We start from the raw sequence: 13,693 nt of genomic DNA, 5'->3' as shown, positions 1-13,693 counted from the left end.
TAATACCGCATTCTATCAGTCTTTATTGTTTTTATTTTTATTATTATTCTTATTATTATTATTATACAAGTTGTCTAAATTGAACACTAAGAAATGTTAGAGTCCATTGTCTCTACTCTATTGAATAGAGTTTTAGGTGCCTATGTCTCTAATTTGAATTACAGTCAGCTTAAAGTTGGAATCTGGTCAGGTATAATAACATAATAAAAAAGGAACAATAATAAAGTCAAATAAAAAGTGATTAAATAATATAAACATAAATATATATGTAATATAAGGCCAGGTAACTCTACGTGATCTTAAACTTCGACGAGATGCATTAGATAAACTTAATTTACCTGTCGATGTCTTGGAAGGTAATTGTTAACTCCATTTTAATTACCTAATGCTGCATATATTGTTTCTATTCAACCTATTAATGCCTTTTTTTAAATAATAATGATAATAATATAAGGTTATCTTGGTGAACTTACTTTAACTATTCCCTGGAATAATTTAAGAGGAAAGCCTGTTGTAATTAATGTCAATGATGTCTTTGTTTTAGCAGTTCCAAGGAATGAGTCCACTGTAAATATTTATTTATTTATTTAAGGTTCAAACTTTTATTCATTTATTTATTTTTATTTTTTTGCCCGCGCATTTTTTTTTAAAAAAAAAAATATGTGTATACACATAAATTATTATCTAGATGACTGCAGAGGAGCTTGCACAAAGAGACCAGGAAGCTAAAATGAGAAAACTAGAAAATGCAGAAATTACAATAGATACAAATCAGCATGATATATCACAAGATGCTAAAAATGATACATTTGCTAATCAACTTTTAATAAAGATTTTAAATAATCTGCAGTTTTCTATTACAAATATACATGTCCGATACGAAGATAATATTTCTACTGATCATCAATTTGCTGCAGGTATTACGTTGAGTGAATTGTCTGCTATTACGACAGATGAAAATTGGATTGCAAATACAATAAGTGAAGCCGTGAATATTATCCATAAGGTAAAAGATACACACATAAAGAGTCATTAGGAAATCTAATATCTCCTTATTTTAAATAATCAAAAAAATAGTTGGTTACTTTAGAATCATTGACTATTTATTGGGATACAAATACATCAACTTTATCTCAAAATGAAAACCATTCGTTGTTTAAAAATTTGGTACTTTTTTTTTTCGATATTAGCATATATGTATATATTTTTATACAAGTAGTATTCACCTAAAAATCATTTATTTGCCTTCAAACATATACATACATATAAATACAATAGATTGCCACAAAGAATCATATACCAATAGAACATCAATATGTTTTGAAACCAGTATCAGGAACAGGCCGAGTCAAGTTATTTAAGAATTTTGGAGGTAGCACGCCTAAAATCGATGCAGCTCTCTTATTTGACGAACTTTCATTTACTGTTGATAATGAACAATATAGAGATACCATCTTGATGATTGACCTTTTTCATTCCTATCTTAAAAAGCAGAAATATAAGCATCTTCATCCACCACCTGAAGTGAAACCTAAATCAAATCCACTTGAATATTTCAGGTTTGCAGGCAATGCTGTATTATCGGAAATACATGAACGTAATCAGCGTTGGACTTGGAATCGTTTAAAGAAGAGAAGAGATGATCGAAAGGAATATGTTGAATGCTATGTACAGCATAAATTAGATAGAGCTTCTCTGGAACAGTTGGAAAGACTAAAGCAATTAGAATGGGAATTAAGTTATGAAGACCTTCGATTTTATCGTAGTTTGGCAAAGCCTAAGCTCCGTAGTGAGAAAGCACGATTAGGTAAAAAAAGAAAAAAGAAAAAAAAAGTTAACTTCATTCTCTTTTCCTTTTCATGATTAAATATTTATTTTTTGTTTGATGTAGCTGCTATTGAGAAGCGACGTAAAGAAGAAGCTGAAAAAAATAAAAGTAAGCAGGGTTGGAGTATCACTAATTGGTGGTCTGGATCAAACTCTACATCAAATTCATTAAACGTAAGGATTGTAACAAAAATAGACATATATACATACACACATACATACATATATATAAGTATATATACGTATTTATGCAATGCTTATTTCCCCTCCTTTTTTTTTTAACAGAATAATATCTCTGAGGATGACGAGTTGATCTTTACTGAGGAACAAAAACGTGAATTCTATGATGTTATTGATTATGATGCTGATAAAGCTGCTATAGCAGCCTCTGTTGATTTACCAAAAGATGTAAGTTTAAAGAAACGAATAATAATAATATAGATATTTATATAACTTTATATTGAACTTATTTATTTTCTAAAAAAAATAGACAATGTTATTATCTTTAAGCACTTCACTTAACAAAGGCACATTTACTGTACGTAAAAATCCTCATAAAAATCATGTCGATTTGATTTCGCTTGTCTTCGATAATGTCTCGCTAGGTATGATTAAATATATTCAATCCCTGACAGCGACTGCTACACTTGGTGACCTTTGCTTATACGATGGTCAGCGTATCGATTCACCTTATTACAAACTAATGAGTGCAAAAGATAAAGATAATGAAGGAATACGAAAAAGAAGAAAATCATCTTTGGCAAATGCACTTATTAAGGATTCTGTAAATGATCCATTTTTCACTATTAAATTTGAATATAAGCCATTGGATAATCGTGCGGACAATGCAATTGCATTATTTATGCGTAACATTGATATTGTTTATAATCCATTGGTTATTTATGAAATTATTGACTTCTTTACACCTCCTGAGACAAGCGCTGATAGTATTAATGCTTTGATTGAAGTGGCAGGTGACACATTGGAGGATATTAAAAACCAAACACGCGCAAGTTTAGAATTTGCATTAGATCAGCATACAACCATTGATTTACAAATTGATATGGATGCACCTGTCATCATCATTCCTGAAGATTGTACTTCCATTGAATCACGTGGTATTGTCATTGATGCAGGTCATATTAATGTTGAGAGTAACTTGGCTCCTCCTGAGGCTTTGGCATTAATGAAATCAAAATCAACAATAGATGATACCGCTAAACTGCGAGACCTCATGTATGACAGATTTACTGTACAGTTAACTCAAACTAAAATACTTGTGGGTGATTCGATTGAGACCTGTTTAGTACAAGTACGTAGACCTCGAGATGAACTCAGCTATCTTCACTTTGTAGACCCTATCGATATGACATTCTTAATGGAGTTATGTATTATCCGAAAATCAATTGAAATGCCACGATTTAAGATATCAGGCCATTTGCCACTATTGAAAGTTAATTTTTCAGATACCAAATATCGCGCTATTATGCAGTTACCACGTTTGATTGAAGCCTCTGGTATATTGGGTAGCAATGATGAACAAAATTTGAACATACAATACCCTTATACCAATGTGTTAGGAAAAAATGGGAAGGATTATCAATGGTTTGAATTATTGAATACACATTTATGGACAGAAGGACATGAAGATATTTTCTTTGATACAGATAGCGAATTAGATAGTGAACTCAAAGAGAATTCCTCTGTTGATAAGACAATAAATATAGAAGGAACAGAAATGGCTAGAAACTCTAGTCATGGCACAGAAAAGAAAGAAACAATTAACATTGAAGAACGGGTATTCGAACTCGATTTTAAAGTGGATCGTGTACTCGCCAATGTTTTAGAGTCACAGAAACAAGATACCACTAGTAGTCTTATTTCAGAGACTTTATTGTGCGAGGTGGACTTGCAAAACTTAATTTTAAACTTAAAGATGAGACCTATGGATATGTCAGTCAATGTTTCCTTAGAGTCCTTAGATGTGACTGATCGTATGAAACATGGGAATGAATTCAAATACCTCATTACATCAGATCAGTATGCCTTTCAATCTGATGAAACACAACCTGAAGCAAATATAAAAAATTTGGTCAATGTAGAATATACTCGATGTGATAAAGCCAGTCCTGAATATATGAGCAAATACAAAGGAATTGATCAAACCGTTCATGTAACACTCTCAACATTGAATTTCATTGTAACGCAAAGTTCTGTATTGACTTTATACAATTTCATATTGCATACATTTGTTGATGAAGAGACTACTAGTACATCAAACAGTATCACATCAATTGAATCTTCAAATTCAACAGATGTTGAGCTGCCATTAAGTCAAGCGCCTCTTCCATCGGCAGAGAATTTAAACAATGAAGGCAGTAGTATCTATCTTCGTCTCTTATTGGATAGTGTTAATTTTGTTCTTAATAATGATGGCGTTAGGTTAGCAACTGGTGAGTTATCGTTAGGTGACTTATCTACTATCGTCGTTGATGGACAAGTTAATGTGGCTGCTAAATTCGCTAACTTTACCCTGACAAATAACTTGCCAAATTCGAATCATGGAACTAAAAATATGAGCAATAATCAGCTTTTAACCATTCAAGGTGAAGAATTAATTGATCTTCGATACAACTCATATATCAATGATGGACGAGGAGGTTATCCGGGCTATGATCATGCACTTTATGTTCGTATGGGTTCTGCTCAATTTAATTTCTTGGAACAACCACTTCATCAATTTATGGATTATCTGAGTAAATTTGCGGAAATGAAAGCTATGTACGATATGGCTCGACAAGCAGCTTTAGAGTCTGCTCAACAACTTGGAGAGGTAGCGACGAAAATGCATTTTGATGTTATCATTAAGACACCAGTTGTCTTATTTCCTGAATACCACCAACATCCTTCAGATGTTGTGGTTGCTCATTTGGGTGAGATTTGGGCATTCAACACATTTGCAGATGAAGAAGACGGTTGCATCAATACCATCAAGGCAGGCTTACGAGCTATTAATCTCACATCCAAGTTTCATTTTTCAACACAATTGCAAACGTTACCTATTGTGGCTGATACTGACTTGAATTTAGATATCAAAATTCCTTTAGAGACATCGGCCCATCGTCCTGACATTAATATTTGTGGTCAAATTAAAGATATCTCCATGCGTTTAACAGAGAGGCAGTATTTATTTTTAATGGAAGCTATCAATATGTTCTCTCGTGTTTTTTCGTATGACTCTAATGAAGAAATAGATGAGAATAAGTCCACAAACAATATGTTGGTCAATACGTCTCTTGGAAATATAAAGGAATCAACTGTATACAAAAGACCAACAGAGACGTTTACTGAAAAGGACAGATCAAAGGAATTACCCCGCATTCGTTTCAGCCTAAATGCTCAAACCATAGGCTTGGAGATTTACATGGATAATAAAGATGCTAAAGGCAACATTCAAGAACCACCTAGTTTGGCTTATTTCGCATTAAATAATATGGAAGCTACCTTTAATATGTTTAAGGATGACTGTATGAATCTCAATTTGGTTGTTCGTTCTTTAACTGTAGATGACACGAGATCAGGTATTCGTAGCAAATTCAAAAATATTGTGCCTGTCATTAAAGAAGGACACCAATTTGAACTTCAGTTAGATCTGAATGAGCCAGATCCTATTCGTTCGGGAATCATGATCATTACAATCAAGGACCCAAGAGTTATTTTGTCATTAGATCATAGCTTCTTACTTTACAATTTCTTCACTTTACCATTCAATACTGAAGCTAGCCAACATAACGGCCAAGAGGATGTCAATCAACAAAATATTGAAGAGCAACCGCAAGGAATAGACCTCTCTTATCTCTTAAATATAATAAATGCTGAATTTATTTTATTAGCTGATCCTGATCGTGCAGACTCTGAAGCTGTAGTTCTATCAGCCAAAGAGGTTATGATTACTCAACAGACAAAGATAGCGCTTGTCATTAAACAAATGGGTATGTTTTTATGTCGTATGGACATAAGAAATAAATCCACATTGCGTTTTATTCAGCCATTTGATGTTAATCTATCTATGAATGGGAACTCCAGAAACGACAAAGGTGGTCTTTTAACAGATTTTGTGATCAATATTGATCCTCTCGTCTTGCGTCTCTCTTACCGCGATGTGATGCTAGTGACAGATATCTTCAATAAGGCCTATGAACTATATAATGCCAGTATTAATAATGCTCCAAATCAATTGACATCTAATATGAACAATACACAAAAAGGTCTTTTATCTGCTACAGAAATCAACCGCTTAAACGAAATAGCACTGGCAGAGGAATCACTCCGTATTTCCTTTCAAGGGGCACAGATTATTTTGATTGAGGAGCTTCATGAAACACCCATGATTGATATGAACTTGAGCCCCTTTAATTTGGAGATTGCTAATTGGTCGAAGGATTTATCAGCCACTGTCGATTTCCAATCGTATATCAATTATTTTAATATTAAAAATTCTCATTGGGAACCCCTTCTAGAGCCATGGAACTTTGGACTAGAGTTCAATCGTAATCCAGTTATCAAAAATGATCCCTTGAAAGTCAAAATTATTTCTAATTCCAACTTGAATTTGAATATTACTCATACATTTTTGGAAAGTTCCATTAGCACGTTACGTTTGTTGGATGAACAACAGAATGCTGTTTACAGTGGCGAAAGAGGGCGTGTTGCACCCTATGAATTGAGAAATCGAACAGGGTACAACATCATGGTTTGGAACACAACTGATGAACCTACTATTAAGGAGATAAAAAATGGAGGTAACTTACCATGGTGGTTTGAAGACTGGAAAAAGCGACGTGAAACGACCACTTTTACTAGCAATGAATTAAATATTCAAATTGAAGGAGCTATCTGGGAGAGTCTTCGAAAGATTAATCTTAATAGAGAAGGAGAGCATATGCATGATCTTCGTCCTATGATTAATCAAGTTCAACATCGTATTGTTTTTGAGGTCAAGTTGGTAGATAATATCAAGATTGTTACGATTCGATCATCGCTTGTTATTGAAAACAGAACTTTGGTATCTGTTGATATTGCATCTGTTAATCCTAATGGTAAAATAAGTAAGGCGATCAAAAAGATTCCTCCTGGTGAAGATTATCCTATTCCTATTGAAGAAGCATATACAAATAAGTTTCTTATTCGACCCGATGGTAAGGAAAAAAAAAAGGAACAATAATAAAGTATGGTGAATATATTAACACTTTTTTTTTCAAAAAAAAAAAAAAAAAAAAAAAAATGATAATAATAGCTGGCTTCGGTTACCGTTGGCCAGAGAAAGCTTTCCATTGGAGAGATTTTGCTAATCCAGTCAAGCCACCCAATACATTCAACTGTGCTCCTGAAGATAATGGTATACCTTCCTTTATCTTTCAAATTGCTGCACGTCTAGATAAAAAAAGCATATTATTTGGACAATATCCTGCTATGGCTATTCGTCTTAGTGCACCTATTGAGATTGAAAATTTGCTGCCATTTAATTTCAATTTTCGCATTGTTGATAAAACGTCTGGTCAAGACTTCAGCTCCTATCTGCGTAAAGGTGGCGTGACACCAATTCATGTTATCGAAAACAATCATTTAGTACTTTTAAGGATAGAGATGCCGGATACGGATTATCAGCGTAGTGAATATGCCATCATTAGTACGAAAAGAACAGATGACTTGGATATTGATCACTCAATTGAGTTAGTCAACAAGGATAATAAGAGTAAATTAAATATTTGCATCAACACAGTTGATATACCTGATTCAGGAGGAGCTAGAAAGTATAGTATCTTCAGTCCTTATGTTATCTTGAATAAGACAGGCCTACCAATCAGCTTCAAGGAGAAACTTGCTTGGTCTGAAGCATTTTATTCAACTAATGAAAATATCGTCATCAGTCGACCAGGACCTACACCTGAGCCATTTTTATATTCTTATCCCAATATTGATAATCGTAATCGAACATTGATTCGAGTGGATACAACGGAATGGAGTCAACCATTGAGTTTTGAAGCTATTGGTACTGTTTATGATGTTGCTCTACCAAATCAAGGTCATTCAGAAGAAATCCATGTTGGTATTCATGTACAAGAAGGACAGGGTAAATTTAAGCTGACAAAGACGATTACGATTACACCTCGGTTTGTATTAAGCAATCAAATGGATGAAAATATCCGTTATCGTGTACCTGAAACTAAATCAGATTATATCTTGGAAGCTAAACAACGAATTCCGCTTTATAATATGCGCGTTCAGAATGAAAAGCAATTGACAATCAAACTGGAAGGTTATAGTAACGCCTGGTCTGCACCATTCAATATTCAAGATATTGGTGATGTGCACATTCGACTTTCAAATAATTTTAATGAACAAGATACGCTGGTCAGGGTGACTACAGTGATTCAAGATGCGATTATTTTCATTGTCTTGAACAAGGAAGATCATTGGCCCTATTTACTAGTGAATAAAACCGATGAAGATATCATATTTTATCAAGAGGACCCCGTTGGTCTCAGAGATGATTATAGTTCAATACCTGTTCGTAATCCACGTATAAAACGATATCGTTTACCTGCTCAACAAACGGTTCCTTATTCTTGGGATTTACCTGATTATAAAGATAAGAAAATTATAGTGAATATTAATGGAAGAGAACGAAGCATCAATTTACAAGAGATTGGTAGTATGTTACCTTTCCGTCATACAACGCGTGATGGGAAACAAGTCATCACGTCCATTGATACAAAGATGGTTGGTACAACACGTGTACTTGAATTGACACCCTTCAGCCAAAGTGAAAGCCATTTCAAACCTGTCTCCTCCTCCTCCTCCTCCTCCTCAGGTCATCTATCTCGCGTAAGCTCAGCGAGTTCAGTGACCTCTGTTGATTCAGTGACTAAGGAAGGATTCGAGGCAGTAGATATAGACATGACTATAAACGCTATCTTCCAAATTCAATTAAAAGAAGTAGGCATCTCGTTAATCAATCAACAGTTACAGGAAATAGCTTATGCTACCCTTAGAGGTATTAATCTAAAACTGACGGATTCTAATTTATATCATTCATTACGTTGGAATATTGATTGGGTACAGATTGACAATCAAATGTATGGATCCGTTTTCCCCATTCTGCTTTATCCTACCAATTTGACTAATAACGGTGGCAATCGTAAAGAGAATCAGATATTACCTACTGTCCAGATGGCTTTAGATCGTGTCAAGGATGACTCACATGGTGTTATTTACTTTAAATATTTTTCTATACTATTACAAGAAATGAGTATTGAAATAGAAGAATCATTTGTGTATGCAATTATGAATTTTATACATATTGAAGGTCCTAAAACCGGACAAAAGGAAGAAGAAGAACATAGCAAATTATGGGAATTTACAACTGATATCCCTGATATCAAACCAGAGAATAACATTGCTCAAATGTACTTTGAAGTATTTAGTATTCAACCGATTCGATTTAATCTATCCTTCTTGAGGTCAGGCCAAGATAGCACATTCAATAACGCTCAGCAGTCTGACTCAGCTTGGGCCTATATCCTGAATGCACTCACCATGACAATCGGTAATATCAATCAAGCCCCCCTAAGATTTAATGCCTTGGCTATTGAGAATGTGATGGCGAGTGGTGGTGATTTTGCTAATCGTATCCTATTACACTACAGTGATCAATTTATTTATCAAGTCTATCGTATCCTTGGTTCAGCAGATTTCTTGGGTAATCCTGTAGGTTTATTTAACAATCTTAGTTCGGGTGTTGCTGAATTATTTTATGAGCCATGGCAAGGTTTGATTATGAGTGATAGACCACAGGATTTAGGTTACGGTATTGCAAAGGTATGTAAATTATTTTATTTTATTTCTTTATATATAATAAAAATACGTTTCATTTTTTTTTTTTAATTTGTTTATCATCATTTAGGGTTTTGGTGGATTTATCCAAAAGAGCGTATATGGAGTCACAGATAGTTTTACGAAATTTACAGGAAGTATTGGAAAAGGATTATCAGCAGCTACAATGGATAGAGAATACCAAGATCGTAGACGAATGAATATGGCCAAGAATCGACCTAAGCATGCCCTGGTTGGTGTCACTCAGGGAGCAACGTCTTTTGCAAATAGTGTTGCAAGTGGATTTTCTGGCCTTGTAGTAAGTGACAAAAAAATAATTAAAGATAAAAAGTAGAAAAACAAAAGATTAACATGTCTCTATAGACACGGCCCATGGAAGGAGCAACAAAAGAAGGAGTAGGTGGATTCTTTAGAGGTTTTGGAAAAGGACTTGTTGGGTAAATAGATCGATTATATGGTTGGAAATTAACCAAAAAAAAAAAAAAAAAAAAAAAAAAAAAAAAAAAAAAAAAAAAAAAAAGAGAGAGAGAGAGCCTAATTTGACATTTTATTTTATTTTTTTAGTGCCGTTACAAAGCCTGCTATTGGATTCTTGGATTTTACAAATAATGTAACAGAAGGCATTCGGGCAACAACAACGCCAACAGATACAAATATGATTGAAAGAGTACGTTATCCTAGATATATTAGTCCCGAGGGGACGTTAACGCCTTATTCATCACGTGAGGCGATTGGACAATATTGGCTTAAGGACGTTGAAGGTGGTAAATACATGGATGATACGTATCTTTCACATTGTCATGTACAAAATGATGAACGTGTAGCCATGTTGACGAATCATCGTTTAATGCTTATACTAACTCGAAAACTGGTTTGTGAATGGCAAGAACCGTTTACAGAAATTCAGACGATTAAGCGTGAACCCACGGGTATTGCCATCTACTTGAGAAGTAGAAGTTGGGAACCCTTTTTGGTCATTTCAGATAAATATAATAGAGAGGAATTTTTCAAAAAGATTGAGGAAGCAGTTATCAAATATAATTCGTCACGTCGTCCTCAACAATAATAGATCATAATATTGTTTGTTTAGTTTATTAAAAGTTACATGTATATATATACATCTATATCCTATTAGATGATTAAAATAACACGAAGAAAATATGCTTATATATATTTTTTTTCAATTATATCAAATTGGCAAAATTTTTTTTATCATATAATATTTAAAATATACATATATGAAGATATGTTGGCCTTAATTAAAAGAAGAAAAAAGAGATAGAGAGAGGGAGGGAGGGGAAAAGAAGAGATGAAGAGAGGAAGGGAAAGAGGGAGGGAGGGAGAAAAGAAGAGCTCTCTCTCTCTCTCTCTCTCTCTTTCTTGAATAGAAATATATAATAATATAGAATGAAAACAAAGTAGTTGTGTTATATCTATTTAATAGACACGAGCGAAAGGAGGAACAGCCTTACATTCATTTTCATCAAGCGTTGTTGCAGTAACAGAACGATATTTAAGAGAAACTTCACCTGTCTCTTGATTTTGCCATGAAAGTGTATGCTTCATCCAATTTGCATCATCACGATCAGGATAATCATCACGAGCATGAGCACCACGAGATTCAGTACGAACAGCAGCGGCATGCATTGTTTGAGAAGCACAAGTCAATAAATTTTGAAGTTCAAGAGTTTCACATAAATCAGTATTCCAAATCATACCACGATCAGTAACACCAACGTCTCTGAAGGATTCCCAAACTTTATCAATCTTAGTAACACCTATATATTTATATATGTATATAAGAGAATTATTTATCAATTTACTTTGGACTTTTTTTTTTTTTTTTACCTTCATCAAGAGTTTCTTGTGTTCTAAAGACAGCAGCATCAGATTGCATTACCTTTTGCATATTAAGACGAATATCAGCAGTACGTTTAGGACCAGTAGCATTTCTAAGTTTATCCAAATTAGCAATTGTATTAGCACCAGCATCGGCAGCGAAGGGTTTCAAAGGCGTATTTGGTTCGAGATTATCAGCAATATGATGAGCAACGGCACGACCAAAGACAACAATATCCAAGAGAGAGTTAGCACCAAGACGATTAGCACCATGAACGGAGACACAAGCAGCTTCACCAGCAGCATAGAGGCCAGGCACAACTTCATCTTCACCCTTCTCATTGACCTTGAGCACCTCACCTGTATAACGAGTAGGAATACCGCCCATATTATAATGGACAGTAGGCAAGACAGGAATAGGCTCCTTAGTCACATCTACACCAGCGAAAATAGCAGCAGTCTCTGAGATACCAGGCAAACGTTCATGCAAGACAGAAGGAGGCAAGTGATGGAGTTGAAGATGAATGTGATCCTTTTCGGGACCTACACCACGACCTGCTTTGATTTCCAAAGTCATAGCACGAGAAACGACATCACGAGAAGCCAAGTCTTTAGCAGTTGGGGCATAACGCTCCATGAAACGTTCACCAGCAGAATTGACGAGATAACCCCCTTCACCACGAGAACCTTCAGTAATAAGACAACCTGAACCATAAATACCAGTAGGATGGAATTGAACAAATTCAAGATCTTGAAGAGGGAGACCAGCACGAGCGACCATAGCGTTACCATCACCAGTACAGGTATGAGCTGAAGTACAAGAGAAGTAAGCACGACCATAACCACCTGTGGCAAGGACAGTCTTATGAGATCTGAAACGATGAATAGTACCATCTTCCATATTCAATGCAACAACACCCTTACATTCACCATCTTCCATGATCAAATCAAGAGCAAAATATTCGATAAAATAATTTGTGTTGTGACGTAAAGATTGACCATAAAGAGTGTGAAGGATAGCATGACCTGTACGATCAGCTACAGCAGCACAACGATAAGCTTGACCACCTTTACCAAACTTTAAACTTTGACCACCAAAAGCACGTTGATAGATTTTTCCTTCAGGAGTTCTTGAGAAGGGAACACCATAATTTTCAAGTTCAATAACTGTATGAGGAGCTTCACGACACATATAATGAATAGCATCCTGATCACCAAGCCAGTCAGAACCTTTTACAGTATCATACATATGCCATCTCCAATCATCTTCTGTCATATTACCGAGAGCAGCATTAATACCACCCTAAACTTGAAGAATTAATATACAAAATTTTTTTTCTATTTTTTTTTTTTTTTTTTTTTTTTTTTTTTACCTGAGCAGCAACAGTGTGAGAACGAGTAGGAAATAATTTGGTAATACAAGCAGTATTTAAACCAGCTTCAGCAAGACCGAAAGCTGCACGAAGACCAGCACCACCAGCACCAACAACAACAGCATCATATTCATGATCAATAACAGGATATTTGCTAGCAATTGGGCCCTATAGATACATATACTAAAAAGTTAATTTATTATTTTATGATATTTGTTTTTGTTGTTTTTTTTTTCTTCTTCTTACAGTTGCTTCTTTAGCTCGAAGAGGGTTATTGGACATAACTTGCATAGCAGGTTTAGAAGTATGAAGAGCTCGAGAAGTTAATCGGCTTACATTAGAATCTATATATGCATGTGTGAAAAAATAAAAAATAAAATTTGGGATTTAGAACTTGTTTTTAATTTGTAAAGATGAAACTGGTTTCAATAACTTACGGAGGGCATTTAACTAGAATGTACATGAACAGGAAAAAAAAAAGGATGAATAAATTAATTCCTTCTATAAAATGAAACTTACTGTTTTTGGTGAAGATTGTTGCAGGAATTTCAACATGATTGTAAGTAAGAGAGAGGGGGGGTGGTGGTGTAAATTTTATTAAAGGGAAATTTAACAATTAAAAAAATAAAATAAAATAAAATAAATAAATAAAATATAAAATAAAATAAATAAAATTGCTGTCCTTGAGTTGTAAAAACTAAATTTGGTTTAAGCGACTCTTTTCCGGTGAGTTCCTATATTTTGTATTATATAAATTT

The 13,693-nt window shown here is 34.3% G+C and overlaps 2 protein-coding genes across 2 annotated transcripts; one reads left to right on the top strand and one right to left on the bottom strand.

The window, feature by feature from the left end:
* Positions 1-93: 93 nt before the first annotated feature.
* Positions 94-10,789, top strand: BX663DRAFT_436105 (uncharacterized protein; the record flags this gene model as incomplete). Its single annotated transcript, XM_051523159.1, has 12 exons — positions 94-190; positions 455-567; positions 689-1,006; positions 1,078-1,167; positions 1,279-1,807; positions 1,892-2,001; positions 2,113-2,235; positions 2,318-7,025; positions 7,124-9,708; positions 9,794-10,021; positions 10,087-10,160; positions 10,288-10,789. 12 exons carry the CDS (start codon positions 94-96, stop codon positions 10,787-10,789), a joined length of 9,477 nt encoding a protein of 3,158 aa, XP_051382127.1.
* Positions 10,790-10,890: 101 nt separating this feature from the next.
* BX663DRAFT_82866 (succinate dehydrogenase flavoprotein subunit 1) lies at positions 10,891-13,320 on the bottom strand. The gene is made up of 4 exons (XM_051532332.1): positions 13,182-13,320; positions 12,936-13,103; positions 11,572-12,865; positions 10,891-11,501 (listed from the first exon to the last, which is right to left on the bottom strand). The coding sequence occupies exons 1-4, from the start codon at positions 13,224-13,226 to the stop codon at positions 11,161-11,163; spliced, it is 1,848 nt and encodes a 615-aa protein (XP_051382126.1). The 5' UTR covers positions 13,227-13,320; the 3' UTR covers positions 10,891-11,160.
* Between the last annotated feature and the right edge of the window lie 373 nt (positions 13,321-13,693).

Source organism: Cokeromyces recurvatus (assembly GCF_025118155.1).
Source record: "Cokeromyces recurvatus strain NRRL 2243 chromosome Unknown BX663scaffold_15, whole genome shotgun sequence".
In the NCBI taxonomy this organism is placed as follows: Eukaryota; Fungi; Mucoromycota; class Mucoromycetes; order Mucorales; family Mucoraceae; genus Cokeromyces; species Cokeromyces recurvatus.
Note: the sequence above shows the minus strand (reverse complement) of the source record. Positions and strands in the feature narration are given on the sequence as shown.